General features: G+C 39.5%; 2 protein-coding genes across 4 annotated transcripts in view; one reads left to right on the plus strand and one right to left on the minus strand.

Moving 5' to 3' along the window:
• The window catches only part of ppargc1b (peroxisome proliferator-activated receptor gamma, coactivator 1 beta), a 180,069-nt gene extending 166,739 nt beyond the window's left edge, over positions 1–13,330 (plus strand). Inside the window, exons 9-12 of the mRNA XM_041797482.1 lie at positions 1,188–1,245; positions 1,564–1,682; positions 3,965–4,092; positions 5,089–13,330. Of these exons, the coding sequence (XP_041653416.1) occupies positions 1,188–1,245; positions 1,564–1,682; positions 3,965–4,092; positions 5,089–5,180 (397 nt within the window). The 3' untranslated portion in view covers positions 5,181–13,330. The remainder of the gene's footprint in view (positions 1–1,187; positions 1,246–1,563; positions 1,683–3,964; positions 4,093–5,088) is intronic.
• pde6a (phosphodiesterase 6A, cGMP-specific, rod, alpha) overlaps positions 1–18,021 on the minus strand; it is a 106,140-nt gene that overhangs the window by 2,168 nt on the left and 85,951 nt on the right. The window contains exons 24-25 of one of the 3 annotated variants that reach the window (XM_041797478.1): positions 17,497–17,554; positions 163–226 (exon numbers count right to left, since the gene is read on the minus strand). In XM_041797478.1, the coding sequence (XP_041653412.1) occupies positions 163–226; positions 17,497–17,554 (122 nt within the window). Of the gene's footprint in view, positions 1–162; positions 227–4,673; positions 4,711–17,496; positions 17,555–18,021 lie in introns of those variants that run through there. The other 2 variants (XM_041797479.1, XM_041797480.1) reach the window with 2 other exon arrangements.

Below are 18,021 nucleotides of genomic sequence, written 5' to 3' on the forward strand. Positions count from 1 at the left end.
GCTTTTACATCTGTGCAAATTAAACACTGTGACTTGAGCATCATCGGGATCAATGAAGGAAAATCCTAACTTGAAAAGCTGACTCTATGGGATAGTCCTTAAAGTAACTGTAAGTCTATTCATTTTGCTCCATGCACAGCAGAAGTTAGCAAAGCAAATCACCTTTTTTTCTTGTTTATGGAAGGAAGGCCCGCCTCGCACCTTGAAAACCGCTGGTCTAGAAGCTCTGCAAAAAGAAAAAGTCTGTGTCATGGGAGCTAACTGCAGCTAATGCAAACAGGGTCACATTAATCAGTGAAAACTCATCAGCTTTCTACTATGAACACATATTCTTGTTTGAAAGAAAAAGCAGATGTTTTAGAGTCATTGCAGTAAAACAGAAGCTGAAAAGCAAATTATCCAGCTATCCAGCTTACTTAAAGGGAGATAATTGTTGTAACTGAGGACATACAAATGTAACAGCAACTTAACAATGGTTATCCTCTTTCAGTTAGGATGGATCAGTTTGTTAATTTGTCAGCCAGTTCAGTTCAAGCTTTATTTAAAAACAGGGAAGAAATCATTGTATCCTTCAGCTACTATCAGCTTTCGTCAGATGTCATTTGTAAGCAGATATTATTGATTCTAGAAAAAAATGTCAGTTTTGTAGAATCAGCCAATGTAAAAATAGTGTCTCGTATTGCTCGAGGAGCCACATATTTATGATGAAGTCAGGAGGTTAGTGTAGTATTACAATGGCGCACAAAGGAAGGCTTAGTTGAAGATTCATGTTGAACAGCCAAATGCAACCTGACTGCCTGAGTCTCTGAATAATGTAAACAGATATACAAGTATGAATGCAACCACTCTATACACATCTCATTGAGAGAATCATCTTTGAGGACTGCACTGTCTTACCTAAAAGATCATCACTCATTTCTTCCTTGTAGATTTCAGTTTGACATGACATAGAATAAGGTCATATTCTTCTGTACTGCAGAGATCATGATATTAAGAAAGGAGGGGAGTGTACAAGGTCGAGATGATGAAGAACAGACACATCCTGTACTGCAGTCAGAGAAAGAGACCTTTTTTTGTCGCAGTTCACCTGTTTCCTCAAGTCTGACATTTTAGCTTCACCTTGTATCTGCTCTTAGCTCACCTGCTCTTCTCTCTCTCTTTCCCATTTTTTTCTTGTCCTCTTTCAGTGAGAACTCGGAGATCTGTCCTGACGACAAGCAGAGGAACAAAGCCAAGTCTGACGAGGTACAGATTACCGTAATGCTCTGCATTCTTCTTTATGTCATAGTACCCAAGGACTGAATGCACTCATTTTAGAGAAAATTCCATTTCAGTTACTGAGTCCATGAAAAAGTAGCATGGAAGTATCCTAAAAATCCTGAAACTTGCACATAATGAGTAATTGGATGCATTCTTGATCTCAGAGGTCAGAAAATGAAGCTGCATGTAATGGGGTCTGAAGTGTGGAGGCCCCGCTCTCCGCCTTTCTGCTTCAGTTCCTCATCTATCTGTATTCTGTATTGTCCTGTGTCCTTACTGTTGCCATGGTTTCCCTGTTGCCAGGACAACTGCCAGGTGTTTTACATCCACAACCTGCCAAGCAGCGTGACCCAGAACATGCTGAGGAAACGCTTCCAGGTCTTCGGCAAACCGGAGGACTGCAAAGTCATCATCTGCAACGAGTAAGTGTCCTGAGCTGGGTTTCTCCAGTTCTTTTGAAAACAATGTGAACCTGCTCTGGTAAAATGTGTTGGTGTTTGGGTATAGAAGTTGTAATACATCATCAAGCGTGTGGTCTAAGGTGGTGGTTAAGCGCAGTGGGTATAGCAGGCACCCATATTCCATATTGATTCCCTGTCCTGGCACTCTTCGGTTCCTGTCCTCCTCCGACTCTTTCCCCTGTTTCCTGTCTCTCTGCAACTATCCTATCTGAATAAAGGCAAAAGGCCCAAAATATATCTTAAGAAAAAACAGAGTATGGTCTTGACATGCACTCTTTGTGAAATGTCTTGAAATAATTTCCGCTATGAATTGTCACCATTTACTTACATCATTTAAAAAGTTAAGTCCATCTCATTTAACATGACGTAAAAACACACGAGGTATGTGATGTCAGGTTATGAAATTTCAAGGCTGGTTCATGGAGTTCGATGCACTGATGATGCAAGTCATCTTTTTTTTTTTTACTCACTGACCAGTGGATTTGGCCTCCCAATAACCTGAAACTATACAGTTTTCATATTTTAAGCCTTAAAAGTTGCTAAAGACTCTGGCTGTCCCATTTACCACCATTCATTTTGATGGAATATTTCCCCCAGGGAGAAGTGGGGCTGCCATCTTTTCAGCTAAGTACCAAAATAGATTGCTTGTTTCAATAGCCTGTTAGAGCAAGCAATTCAGAGAGTGTCCCCTACCACAGTGTTCCCCAACCATTTTTCCTTGGGGCCCTCAGAAAAGCGGCGCCCCCCAGGACCCAAGAGAGAAGAAAGTGACACACTGCTGCCAAAAATCAAAATAGATTTTAATTGTTTCACTGCTAAAACCCTAAAAAGGCCTATGCATGCTTTTCTTATCAAAAAAACTTTATATAAACTACTTAATAACTGCTTTATCATGGTTTTAGTCAGTATTTGCATCTAAATTTGGCAGCATCGGAGCAGACAAAGCCTCATGCCCCCCGCCCCCCAGATCTTTGGCGCCTCCCCCTTTGGCTTTGGTTGGGAACTAACGCCCTACCGTATGTTCATACTTTTACACTTTGCAATCATGGCAGTGAACCAGGGTGGGAAACTAGCATCTGTCACCAGGGCACTTTTGAGCAGTGTTGGGTGAATTTGCTCAACTTACCGTCCACTAGGGCAGGTAAATAGAAGTAGCACAAGACAGGGATTTTGTTACAGTAAACAGCATAAATTAAAACCATTTTCTTCATCTTGTTCCTACTGACTTTACTGAGAAAGCCAAACAGACCTTCATATTCACTGACCAGTGCACGCCACCTCCTCCTTCTTGTGTCAGAACTGCCATCAATTGTTTATAGCTGGCATGCTTTGACTCTTTATCATATAGAAGTAAATCTCCGATCCAACCGATGTTTCTGCAAAAGGCATTTGAACCAATTTTGTAAGTCCAAGGTGGTTAAACAAAGCCTATGTTTTGGCTGGAGGCTGCAGAATTGCACTCAAACATTAAATTCTAGTGAGTCTGACACTCAAAATGCAGGAAAATGTGGGAAGAACAGCATAGGTTTGCGTGGTTGAAAACAAAGTTTAAGAGCAACAGTTTGGGTCATTTATGCACCAACTTCTTTTTTTACATAGCTTGTAACTTGAGTGCTATAAGCCTTGATTATTTCATTCTACTTCATCAAATAGTGCCTCTTATTATAATAGAGAAGCTGGTAAAAAAATGCCACTGTGGTTGGTAGATTTTTGATTCCACCAGCCACATTGGCAGGTATACTAAAAAGTTGAATTCAAACCCTGCAGTGAGCATTAACACAAATACGCCCTGAGCCCAATGGAACATAGAATTTGTTACCACAACCAGCAGGCGTTTGGTCCTGCAGTCCGTGACAGTTCTCTAGTGTTTGTATCTGGAGGGTTGTGATGTTAAAAACTGGTCAAAACTACCCCCATGTCTGTGCTTTCCCATGCTATAAAATGGTCTAGTGCCGCCAGCCTTCCAGAGCCTTGTAAATGAAATGCAAACAGCAAAGCCATCTTGTCTCAGTGTCCCTAAAGTAATCTGACATCCAGTGAGAAAACTGTCGCGATGCAATAAACATAGCACAAGAATTATATTGGGCTGATTCAATCCAATTATATTTTTCAATCTGTTCATCCAGTAAACAATGAATGATCGGATGAATATGATTGACTCAGTCTTGTTTCCTGTCTGCCAGTGCTGTTGATCTAAAAGTAAGCCATCATATTAAAGCATGTCTCTGTCTGTGTGGTTGTAGGGAGCGCTGCGGGGTGATAAAGATTCGTCAACAAGGGGTCCAAAGACACCGGAGAGAGCGGGAAACTGTTTTCCAGAATGGACCTGCAGGCCTAAGGAGGCTGACAAGAAAACGCTACATAGATCTGGGTAATGAATGCACAATAATCTTTACACACTTCGGCTTAGGTTGTTTCTGATCTCTAGCATCAGTCTTTCACCTACTTGGTCTTTAAGTAATAAGGAAAAATGAGCTTTTGGCCTGGATATCCACAATTAGTTTTCTAGATACCAGTTGGCTCCTCAGGTACTCAACAGTATTAGAATTTTGCAAAGTAATGAGTAGTTTTACTAGTAAACCAGAATCTCCTGCTTTAAAGCACAAGAGGCCAAAGTGGTACTGAAAGTAGTTGTTTGAGATGTGTTTGAGACTTGTGTAAAACAAAAACAGATTTGTCAGAAAGGTCTTCACATTTCAAGGCATTGCATCAGCAAACATATCAAAGAACACCTTCTCTTTGGAAGGAAAATCATGTGTAGACACAGCTATTCATTTTCCACAAAGCAACCAAAGAATGGCAAGGTAAAAGCAAACTCAAAGCATTAAAAAAAATGATGCTGATGGAAACTGTGTTGTGCAATGATAAAAAGAGCTTACAAAAGTTAACGAACAGTGGAGATACTAGCAGCAGTCTCTGGTGGTGGAAAATGAAGACAGTGAGGAAGCAAATGGAAACTGCAGTTCCTCAAGTGTCTGCTTGGGGATGGCTGCAAAAACACAAACAGTCCTTTTAATAAAATAAATAGTGGAATTTTAAAATTGTGACAAAAAAGGATGTGATACATTAAAATTAACAACAGAAGTTCTAAGATTAATAGCAATCAAAACATGTAATCTTTTGATAGAAATAGTTTAGTATTTCAGCCTGAGTTGAAGGACCCTGTTCTCTCCTACTTGTGAGTTAAAGCTGAAACTCAGAATGAAGAATGGTGGCTGGATCAGACAGGATTTTCTGTTTTAACAGTCATGATTTTCATAGCAATCTGCGAAAGTGCAATTCAGAAACAAAAAATAATAGTTGAGTAAATTTTATCTAACTGACTTCAACTTTTTTGTGTTTAACATTGTCCTTTTCTTTCTCATAGATGAGGCAGGTCCTGGCCCTGTGAAGAGCAAGTATGACGCACTGGACTTTGACACTCTGCTGAAGGAGGCCCAGAAGTCCCTGCACCGCTGACGGCACAGTGCCCCCGACTGGCCAGCCTTAGTAAACTGCAGCATCACCCCTCTGACTACACGGCTCTGCTCTCCGACAAGCCTCTCAGTACCTCCATGCAAGGCAACCTCGCAAAATGTTTACATTTTTACCATTGGAATAACGATAAGAACCTTGTTTTTTTAAGTTTCTTTCACCGGAGGATACTGCTTAAAAAACGAGGAAGCCACTGAGCATTCGGAGGAGTTACGAGACGTTGGAGGAAATGGGACTTTAAACTGTAATGGTACAAACAATGATGCTACTGTTCTCTGCTGAACAACAATAACAAAGTTGTATGTGTTGGTGACATCACTGCCCGCCTTGGGAGAGCGGGCGTGAGAGACATCTGTAGCAAATCCTTGCTATTCCTGCGTTGCGTTGGTCGTCGTGGTGTGCGTTTCTGCGTGTGCGTGTTCTTTGTTCTGTTTGTTTTGTAAAAAAGAAAAAGAAAAACCTCCCTCTTTCCGGTTACGGGTGGTGAACCTGCAAGCTGTGTTCACCATGAAGTCGTGTGGTTGTATAACCAGAAAAAAAAAAACCCTGCTTTGTTTTAGCGAAAAATTGTGGATGTTAAAAATTTTAAAATCTATTGTGTGTGTGTTATGGACAAAGAATATATATATAAAAAAACATTTAACGTAATCATTTGATGACTGATAAAGTTTACAAATCTAAAATGAAGAAGAAAAAAATCATGTTTTTTTCTTTTTTGTAATTGTAGTGCTTCCTTGATTTGATCTATGCACTGTAAGGAGGTAAATGTCTCCGCTGTCCTCCACTTCCCCCCCTTTGAATCTGTTCTCTAACTCTGCCATGCTGAATATTTTGGCTTCTGCTACTGGCTGCTGCAGGCTCTGTTGGGTAGGTGTTCAGTACATTAAGACCCCAGCTAGGCACTGGAAAAATCACCTGGAAATCAACCAAAATGAGAAATAATTACCACTTATTGCAAGAGAACTCCATGTACTGGTTAGGTTTTTATTTTTTGGTCAACTTGCCTATCAAGTTGTTAAAACAATTATCCAATCAGTGCATATTACATTGGTTTAATGGCGATGGATTCTAATGTTGTCTAAACTTGGTTGAATCAGTTGAACCAACTCCTTTGAGCTGAAACAATGGCTATAGCAGGAATTTGGCAAGTGTGGTAAATGTGTTATGAAATCCAACTAATGTCATAACCAAACCAACACCGCAGTTCTGCCACTTTGAAATTTCTTTGGCAAAGTAAGACTGGCCACACACTAGACGATTTTAGACCTGATTTTGGGCTCAATTTTCCCAAATTTGGAATCATAAATAAAGATTCCACATCAGAAAGCCTCCGATGCAACATCCACAACAACCATTTGGAGTCTATGGACCGGGAGGCAACACCAAGTGGATGTTGCATACATTTCCAGCTAACAAACAGGGCAGGGACATATACACAACTGCACCCTGAGCCAAGTGGAATACTGACAAAGACAACCAAGTTGCAGAATTAAGGCTACAACACAAGTGCTGAGCCAGTTGACGACACTGATTGTCCTCCATATTTGTTAATATTTTGGAGTTTCTGTAGGATCCCATGTCTGTAGTATTTTCTCTGTAAATTGTTACTACAAACAGCAGGTGCATGCATACTTTTAAGTCGACACTAGAATTACTAGGTAGCAAAAGCAATTATACTTTTCACCAGTTCAGGCCCACAATATAAACCATAATACGGCCATTTGCCAGTAGTAGCTGCTGTAGCTTCTGTAAATGGCTAAAAACATGCAGCCATAGTGCTCTTTAACGTGGTTAACAACATTGACCCGATACTAACTTGTAGGAAGAATGCAGTTTTGCTGGATTTTGATCTTGAACATGGTTATGTTCACATATAACTACTGAGCGACCATCCATAAAAGTAGCCTGCAAAGAGGATCAAAGGCCAACAATACTAGCTCTGCTAACATTAGCTGCATTCTGTACACCAACTTCAAACAAGTGCTGCTGTAATCCCTCCTTGAATGGTGCTCTGTTTTGATGGTTTGATGGGACTAAATGCAGTTATGATTTGTGTTTCATTGGATGTCAAATTATTTGTCTAGCAACATTAATGAAGGTCTTTGAGTTTGGCAAATCCTCTAGCATGTCAATGAGACTGCTCCAATGTCCATGGTTGCCCACATTATGAAAATCAGTTCAGATTTGCATGTTGCCAGTCTAACTGCCAAATATTTTTCCAAGGATAGTTTCAAGCCAAATATTGAGGACCATTTTGTCATTTCCCTGTGGGACACACCAAATTAATGTTCTCTCAGTTCCCCAGATCCATGGTTTAAGACAGCGGTTCTCAGTTAGTCCAGCCTTAGGGCCCACCAGTCTGTCTTAAGACAGATCATGATCCAAATTTCAAAAAAATGTTCAACAACACATTTTTAGTTAATTGAATATGTTGCAGTTTGGAGCATGATTGGACTAAAACACCTTAGATAATAAAGAAAAGGGAGAAAACTGACAAATGTTATACCCTCTGTCCCCATCATTATGTCATTTTTGCCAATTTTCCAGAGAACTTGAGAAATTACTTAATTGTCATGGGAAGAGTAGCCATTTATTGAAAGAAAAGGAGATAAATTAGTTGAAATGTTGACCAAACATTTAAATTTACCCAATTTCACAGTAAACAGGGTAAAATAAAAGGTATAGATGCATGTCCAAAAAGGACCTCTGCCGCCATTTTTTTTTTTTTCCAGACACCTAGTCGCAACCCACTGAAAACTGAGAACCACTGGTTTAAGAAATATATTTGGTTTCCATGATGATTCCAGGTAAATTGTTTCCACACTTAGAGGGGTCTTGATGTATTTTTGATAGGGTCCCTCTGAACATGTGTCCAAAACAGGCAAGAGCCTGGTGACACCCCCCGAATGCCACAGCCAATGCAACAGTTTCTGTTTACATTTGGACTGCAGCAAGCAGGACTTAAATGGGGAAATAAAGTTTGCTTTTAGTAATGAACTCAGTATGAATTCATCACTTCTTCTCATTGTCCAGACCATCCCAGTCAAGATGTCTTTCAGATAACGTCCATCAGTAGTTGCAGACAAAATGTTATCATGTAAGTTGAACTAGAACATTTTCCCTGGTGACTCTAGAGCTTTACTAAGCGGAACTTGACCAATTCGCTCCCCGTTGCCCACCCATTGTTGTTAAGAGGTAGATGAATCTGTTGGTTCACACGGAATGTACTCAAGAATCTGAATGTAATCATCATGTTTTCCCCATTTCTGCTTGCCCAAAGATTGTGGAGCTTTTTTGGTGCTTTAAAAAGGTAGACTTGCTTAGTCATACGGTTTACGGGATGTGACCGATTATGGCTTTTTAAGGCAGTCCGGGTAGCGCCTACTTTACCATCCTAAAGCAGCCAGTAGCACCGGCCATGAGAAGGGAGAGAGCTTCCAAGCCTGCCAACACGGTGGCATCACACGGCCACTGACAACACAGCCAGGGAAGAGCAAGGGATGGGCTTGAAAATAGCGAAAAGTTTCAGACAAGAAGCCAGTTCTAGTCTGGGAGGTACTGTATCAGCTGAGCATCTCTACCTCACATCCATCCATCCCTGCTCCCCCCTGTCGTTTCATTTACTCGTTCTACTGGATGCTCTCCCCCCTGTCTTTTACAAGTCTTTCACTGTTTTGTTTTTTGTCTGAAATGTTCTCTATGTAAGGGGTTCCCAAACTAATGGGTGGTTATGGGTAGCTTTGGGGTTTGTGTTTGATTTTTTTATACTAAGACTCCTTCTACCACTAAGCCCCGTGTGTGGGGAATAATCTCTGTCTTTCTCTGACTATCTTCGCTTGCCTCATAATGGTTTGAAGCGTGTCCGTTTCTTGGAGTCTCGACCTTGTGTCCTTGTGTAACTTGAGTGTTTTGTCTTTGTCTCGTGTTTGAGTCGGACACTGCTGACGCTTGCAGGTTGGTTAAGACCGGATGGGAGGGGTGGGACAGCGGCCTGGTGGATGGTTAGTCCTTGAGTGCAGTCGGAGGGGAAGGTTCCCAAGCTTCCCCTTCAAGGACTCTCACCAAGTGTGCTCTGTTTCCTCTCTCCTAGCCTGGGAATTTCAATAAAACGCAGCCCGACTCTTCCTCTAACTTTATCTATCGCTTTTTGTCTTGGTGGGTTTTAGGCCTTGTTTCCAGGTCTTGCCCTAACCCCGGTATACTCCCAGCTTTTTAACAGATAATCCATCTTTCCCCAACCCTCTTCCTCGTCCATGCTCTATCTAATCAACTCCTTGGTAACACACACAAAAAATTGAATGTTTACATCACTCGATTCTCCTTTGACTTTATTAGGAACGCACACTAAGTACAAAGGCGCCTTATTCAGTGTTTTAAAAGAATAAAACAGCAAGCGAAGTGGCCAAGAGGGGCTATGCCCCTTCTTCAGGCTCGCTGATGTCCAAAATTAACTAAAACAATTTAGTGCTATACATACTGGTTGAGAAACAAGGTGTCAAATAAAAATAAATGGAAAAATGCATAGAAATTTAATCAAAACTAATCGTGAACAACTGAATGAGTATTTGTGCTTAGTATGTATACTACTAAAAAGTGAGAGAATGTGCTGGTTTACATATTAAAAAAGAATATATTATAATATATGAATATAAAATGTGTATATAGCACTATGCCTCGTTGTAAACATAAATTGTATTGTGTGTTTTTTTGTTTTTTTTTAAAGGTGGCGGGTCATAGTTGATTGCTAATCAGACAGGAGATGGTCAGGTCAGTTTTGTTCTGATGAGTTCATGTTCGTTCAGCGCAGGGAGGAAATTAAGGGACAAAATTGAGTTGAAATGACTTACACAAAGTCCAACACTGTTGTAAAAGAAAGACAAAAAAGATCCAAGTATCCCTTTAGACTACCACACTAGAAGGTTCTATTTCTTTGCTGTTTATGAAATATTTTTCAATAGATTTTTTTTCTGTTTTCTTAAAAGCAATTTAAAATGCAATACATAATAATCTTATCTTTAAACAGCCTTTCCGAAAAAAATAAACTGAGGTAATAATGTACAGTATGTGGTGGATGGTTGAACTACGACACGGGCAAATCTTTGAGCTGCGGATCCAATATGCTACTGAACTGTATGTAGACTGCTGTTAAACTCACAAACACAGAAAAAGAAAAAAACTATAGAGAAAATGTGGTCAGCTGTGTCGTAAACACATATACAGAAGAAATGGTACTAATATACTCTTGCACAAATAATGTCCCAAGTAGTGAAATATCTTTAAAATCTTTTCTTCTCATTGAAAGGACTACTATGTTATTACCACATTTTGATGGTGCACAGGTTCTGAATTGCATTGGACACTTCACTTGTATCACGGTAACAGCTAATAACTATACATCTACAACTGGTAAAGGAAGCTGGAGATGAGAAAAGAGAAGTTTGTCGCTGGTTTGACCCAGTTAAAGTTTCAGACTAGTTGATACAGATTAAGTAGACACTGTAGAAATCCCAATTTCACTGCAGCACTGAAAGGAAGCAACGGACTGAAACAAGTGGGATCAAATGCAAGTTACAGAATGAAGTAATGGTCCGAATATGGTCACTGAAATTTTAAGGAGTTCTGAATTTGAAAAACCCTGCAGATGCATCAGGCTGCTACTGCTTTTGTTTGCAAGTACAAATGGCCAAATTGTGAGTTACTTGAACAAATTAACAGGGTTTGAGAAGTGAAAAAGGGGGCTAAGGTGTAAAAATGGCTAATGCACAAATGTTTAAGTGAATGGTCAACAAGGTGGGGCTACAAAGAGAGCAAGTTTCAATCAAATGTTGGGCTGGAGTAACAGCGTATCCTAAGAAGCGTCAACATCAAAATCAGCTTGATGCCTATTTTAGTATCCTGTGAGTGAAGCAATGTTTCTCACTCAACGCCCCATTCTCATTTTCCATCTCTGTTGCTTGCACTGAGATGGGCAAAGAACAAGGAAACAGAGAGATGACAAGGCATCGGGATTGTCAGACAGGAAGATTTCCTCAATTTTCTTTCGCTTTCCTTACTCAACAGAGCTTGTCAGCTCGCTGTTCGAAGGCTAACCATACCTGTGTTTAGAATGTTTTAGCTCTGGCTTATGTCAGCACAGGGGCAAAACTCTTTGGCTTTCAGCTGGCAAAGGCTCAAGCACCACTCTTGTTTTCTGCATTCGAAATGAATTCACTAGACAGATAATTAAATGTTTCACAAATTTAGTTCAGTGCCACGCCATGTGACACAGTGCGACACAATGTGGCATCAAACAATGCAACCGGATGCAATGTAATGCAGTGCAGTGTCTGGTGTTGTTAGGACTCTGTAAGCAGAACAAACAGACCTTGAGGGGCCACTATTGTTGTTCTGATCCGTCTTCTCACACATGGCCTATAACTGGGAACATAATATGCATGAAAAACTTGGTTTTAAGATGAACTGCATATCTGCAATTTAAATGATGATGGAACCTGTGCCATTTTCTAAAGTTTGCACTTTAGAACCCTTTTGCAAAGCTTAACACCATTGTCTTATAAACAAACAGCCAAAATGAAACAAAAGTGACCAATTTCAGCTGAATTCGTTATGAAAACATGGCCGAAAAGGTACAGGGTGGGAGTTGGATTTGGCCCTAAACTCCACGTGAAAGTGCAGCTGATTTTGCTTCCCTACAGATGAATCAGTCATTGGAATATTCTAGAGAGTGCAGCACATTTTGGGAATTCTGCAGTTGCTATTGCTGTGCCTGTGAGGGTACCTTCATTGTTTGGAGGTGAATGACATCCAAACCCCATTTTTCATCATGGCAAGCCTTAAAACTCAATCGGGGAGAAAACGAAGCTACCACGAGCTTTTGTTATAACTGTTTCAACTCCTTTCCAATCCAATGTGGTTTTATTATTAAATAATTACTGACGTAATTAAAACTTTTTCAATAGCCATATTATAAAAAGGTATATACATATATATGAATATATATTTGTGTGTTTGTGTAGATATCTAGATGATTATATACTTTCTTATAGAAAACTTTGATGTTGACCATTCTCCTCAGTGTTTTGAGAACACGTTGACACATTTCAGCATAATAATACCGCTGTCCACTTGGTCTAGGTCCTAGGTCGAGGGACAACGAATCCAAATAAAATAAAAAAAGTAAAAAAACAAAAAAAATAACTTCCAAAGGGAATAACCCCTGTCAGAATGCAATACCTTCTTTCCACTCTTCATTTCAGAAAAATGGAAAATGGCAAGAAAACCATAAAACTTGATAGGCAAGTTGACCAAAAAATAAAACCCTAAACAATAAAGTGGCTCATGAAGAAATGTGGTTTTCAGCAGCCACGTCATATTCAGTTTTATAGATGTTGTGTTTCCAGTATCATGGCCCACTAAAAACACATCTTTGTTTTTTTTTCTTTATGTCACTTCCTGTTTCTTTGGTTCAGAAAACAATGTATCTGTCAGCTAAAGCCACACCATGAGTTTAGCCCCTACCAGGACACGAGTGCTTGCAATACCAGTTCTGATTACAAGTCCCACTTCCTGTTTGATCTGCAAAATGGTTGTGTCACATTTCAACATCAACGGCTGTAAAATACACAGAAACTTATGGGTAATCTGTTTAACTTGATGGCAACAGTGATGTCAAATAGGCACTTAGTGGGGACTGCAAACTATCAAAATCTGCTTAATGTGAGTGGGTGTTTTTTTGGTGGAAGAAAATATTTTGACATAAAGGGCATACATTGTTTTTGTTGTTTTCATTACTATTGATTTTATTGTCTATTTACATCTAATGACTATCAAATTCACAATGATTTTTCTTTTTTTAACTTAGTTTTTGGTAAAACAAAAAGGTAAATACTGCTAGTGAGATTTTATATTTTTACATATGTTGGTTTTATTTTGCGTTTCTTCTTTTTTTTATTTATACGCCACTTAGTTTGGATGTCTTTAAATGGTGTTATTTTCTCCGTTTTGTGTGATTTCATATGTCTTGAGAATGGAGACAAAGGCATTTCAGTATTTTTGAATTGTTAAAATCTAGTTTCATAGAAGCGGAAGTATCTGATGTTATAAATTATATTTTAATTCATGTAAATAGTTTAAAACAGAAGACTATGGCTTCCTTTTAAACTGAATACATTTCTCTTCAGAGATTGTTTACATTATGAAACTGTAGAGATGTGCTCCTCATATACTGTATAAAGTACATATATTCATTGATTTGCCTCCAAAAAATAAAATCCTAATGAACAGCATTCCTTTCGTGCTCATGGTGATTTTTTGACAAAGAACATTTATAGTTTTCTCACAAACATCAAATAACATATTAAAGGACATTTTCCATGGCTAAGCCAATGTTGTACTTTCATTGTACTAGATGTTTCTTATTTTCTACAAACCCTTATTCCAGAAAAGTTGGATAAAATCAGATGAAAACATAAAACAGTTATTTGCAATTCCTTTTCAACTGTTAGACTACCTTACAATATCAAATGTTCAAAGTGTTAACTGTATTGTTTCTTTGCAAATATTCACACATTTTAAATTTGACTTATGCAGTGTTTTCCAAAATAGTTGGGACAGAGGTAAAAAGACTGGAAGTTGTGGGATGCTTAACCTTACATGTCACATAGGAGGTTTCATCGTTTCACATCTATTGCATGGATATATTTCACATTCATATGGGACTTTCTAAATGTTCTCAGAAGGTAACTGGACTAAAGTGTTTGTGACATTCATGATGGGCCGATCAGAGTGACTTAAAAGACATGTCTAACACTAGTGAAATGCTTCATGGATAAAAGCCCAACAGTATATGAACAACACTCCTCAACATGCAGTTGCAACAAATTTTGAGATTTTACCATCTACCATCCATGATATCAACAACAAATTCTAAGAATCTGAGAAAGCTGTGCAAGTAAGGGGCAAGGCCAAAAGACTTGGTCTGATGAGTCCAAATTTTAAATTATTTTTGGAAGTAATGGTCATCAAGCTAAAAAGGTAAGGGTCCATCCAGACTGCAACGTTCAAAAGCTAGCATGTGTGATGTTATGGGGGTGTATTAGTGCCCATGGCATGGGTCACTCGCACGTCTTTGCCAGCACCATTAAAGCTCGAGTATGTATCATTCGATGAGAACCGTGTAGTATCAACTCTACTGCCCCTCCCTCTCTGTGTTGAGCTCTATAGCTCTGCCCCTCTTCTCACATACCTCCTCACGGATGTGCATGTCTGCTAAATCGAATAATGACGGTGGCAAAGCCCTCGTGGAGTGATTTTGCTCCGCTTTTCCACTGAAATCAATGCCCTTGTTTCAGGCAAGAAAACACTTTGTCTCAGCATGAAGAAATTCTTCATAGGACTGAACACCGCTGGTAACTCCGCCATTGTATCAACTTCTCACTGAGCTGAGAGGCGGAAGCGCACCTACTACAGGGGCCAATAGGAACGCTCCCTCTGACCTGAGCCATGATTGGCTGCGAGTGCTAGCCTCCTCATTGGCTGGAGCATCGTCCCTTGCTGGTTCTCCTCAAGTGAGAGTGCAGCGAGAGGAGGCATTGCAGAAGTGTGTTATTCTGTTAGATGGCTTCAATAACAAGACTCTGACGTGTTGTGTTGTTTTTGTGGGCACATTACACTAAAAATAAATCACTTACTACAGCTTTAATACAGAGAGATACATACAGGTTCTGGATCAACATATGACTCCAGGTAATGTCTTTTTCAGGGATGTCCCTGCTATGCTGGCTGCAGAAGGAGCAACATATTGGTCCTTGTCCAGGACCTCCAAAACACCAAAACCTCTCCTGACTATAAAATGTCAGCATTTAATCATGAATGAAAATTATCTGACAAGTAATTCTTTTAATGTCCATACAGAGTTTAAACAATGTTAGATCTGCCTTAAATTACTTAAGACATTCTGACATGTTTGCACAGCTTGATAGGCCAGTACGGCAGTTAGTCATTATAATGACACGTATGTTCGTCTCTTTTCGGTGTCTACAGTATCCTGGCCTTGTGCACAGTTATATATTGTTTGTGGTGCAACTTTACAGTGTTCTGGTCTTTCACATCTCACGTCACCTACAAATAATGTCAAAGACTGAAGTAAACTAAATGGCCGGGCTAATGTTTGAACTTTTATGGTATATAACTTTTATGGACTGTATCTCAGAAGGTTAACTTTGCTCTATTATTATGATTATGATGCAGGGTCACTGGATTCTTTACATGTTTTGTATCTTCCTGGTATCTTAAACAAAATCAAACAAACCAAACAGAACCAAAGCCGTTTTTAGGTGATATAATTGGACATGTATATACTGTGTGCACAGTGTGTCTTATTCATGCTGAGGAGAGGTTCAGCTTCATAAAGCAGTACAATCATGGACCCTCCTTTTTTCCCAGTCTTCCCCTGGTTAAACAGCTTCCTATTAACAGGCTGCTGGCAATTTTCCGCCTGGCTAAACTGTGATTCACATGTCAGTGACTGCACTGATGATGTCTGTGCACAGGACACCACTATACACCAGCATAGTGCTGTATTAATAGTCTCTGATCTCCTGTCGCTCACGCACCAGGAAAAACACAAGGGAGCATCTACCGGGGCTGCAGGGAAATCGAAATGTTTCAGGATGAACCACAATAACACTCAATGTGGAAGGGTGCAAAATGGGAAAAGGAGGGGACTTCAGATGGAAATATGAGACATGCCATTTTATAAACGGTATAATGTGGCGGTTTCAGGTGGTGAGTCATTTTTGAATGAGAGAACGGATATGAGACACCACTTGAATTCATATTGTGATGGCTTTAAAATCTGTCAGTGCACCTACACAAACAACAAATGCATTATTTCTCTGGGTCAACTATGAGAGACTTTTTCTGCATGATGCATTTTTTCCATGGTGATGTACAGAAAAATCAAGCACAATCATCCGGGACAAAATGTAAAAAATACAGTATAACTGTATTTCCTAAGTGTACAAGTAAATATTCCTATAGGTTTGGGATGATCAAGAATTTAGTTACAATATTAGAAAGAATGTAATGATGCTAATGCATAAAACAAAAAAACAAAACAAAACAAAAAAAAAAAAATGACAACCTGGACACCCAGAACTTATTAAATTAGTCATTTTTGATTTCCAATTAACACATTAGCAAGAGTCAAATAAAATAACTAAAATAAGGCATACTGTAATAATAACAAAAAGCACATAAATAGGGTTTTCCTTAATATTTATATATATATATATATATATATATATATATATATATATATATAAAAACACAAAGGTGCATTTAAACATGACATACTTCTCTCTAATCCTCGCTTGCATTAATGCTGATCCACCATACTGCTGCAGCAGGAGCTTGCAAAGCTTACCCTCCTCCACCCCAGCCTCCTTCTTTATAGCTTAAAGCTTGTTGCACCCTAACATCATTGGATCCCAGGGCACATGAGCATTAAGGGACTGCTTCCAGGGTAAATGCGGGAGAGCACTTTTAAGTGCATTTCTCCCTTAATATGAGAAATTTATGATTGAAAACAAAGATGGGTGGAGCTGGGCAGTGCAGATCTGCACTTGTCATATTGTGTTATTAAGATTAAGAGCCCCCTGGTGGCAGAATTTGACATAGTCTGCATTCAAAGAGCTGTAAAGGTTACCATGGTTATTCCTTTAAAGGGGACATATTTTACCCTTTTAAAACAAGTTTATATTGTTCCCAGAGGTCCTCAAAACATGCCTGTGAAGTTTATTGCTGAAAAAACACTCCAGTACTGGATTTTTGCATGTCTGAAAACCCCTCTTTTTCAGCCCATCTCACAACGAGCCGTTTCTGTGTCTGTGGCTGTAAAATCTGAAAACGGCTTGTTTCAGCACACATTTTCTGAAAGGTGGAGAAAGAGAGGGGAGAGGAAATGGACTTTTCTGGTACTTGAGAGGATTGTGGACAGGCCAGGGGCACATATTAGTGTTAGAAAAGCCTGAAAAAGTGCTTTTTGCATAATATGTCCCCTTTAATTAGGATGTAGAGGTACAGGTTATGGGCCTTGGACAAGGCTTTCCAATGACAGTAGAGCCAACACAGCGGTCACAATAAGTTACAAAATATATTTGGCTACGTGTGATCTAGACAATATAATGACAAGTAATGAGGCAAATGCACTCTTAATGCTGAACTTTTCTTAGTATGGAGTGCAGTAATGTACAAGTTAATTTTAGTGGCAGTGACGTTGTATTGTAATGAGTTACAATACCTTTTCTTCAGTTTATCGGTAGTATTAACCTTTTGACCTTGATGGTTAAGAGAGCAGCCTAAAGTGAGAGGAGAAAGCAGACGGTTAGAAATCCTTCTGTCAGCCATTTCCTGCCCTGCTGTCCTCCGTTTGGTTGTTTCTGTGGGGCAGTCGTGACTGCAGCAAACAGAGCGGCTCTGCAGTGCAGAGTTATTAGACACACAGCGTCGTCCCCGTGAGCTTCGGCTTAACTGTGACAGGAACACCAGGATGAGAGACTACTGTCAACCAGGAACTGGAGAACTTCACTTTCAAGACACTCACAGACCACCATGGCACAGCAAATATATGGTGCATTTTCAGACTCTTTGCAGTCCTGCACATTTTGTCCTTCATTTTATACTGATTAAGTCAAATCTTACACATGAAGCATTAATGATTAAGTCCGTAAATGTTAATCAAAGACAAAAAAACATGACAGACCGCGTTTTTGTTAGAGAGATTATGAGCATGACAGAGCCTGCAACTTGTTGAGCCCATGTGCTA

The sequence above is a fragment of the Cheilinus undulatus genome, linkage group 10 (assembly GCF_018320785.1).
Source record: "Cheilinus undulatus linkage group 10, ASM1832078v1, whole genome shotgun sequence".
Lineage (NCBI taxonomy): Eukaryota > Metazoa > Chordata > Actinopteri > Labriformes > Labridae > Cheilinus > Cheilinus undulatus.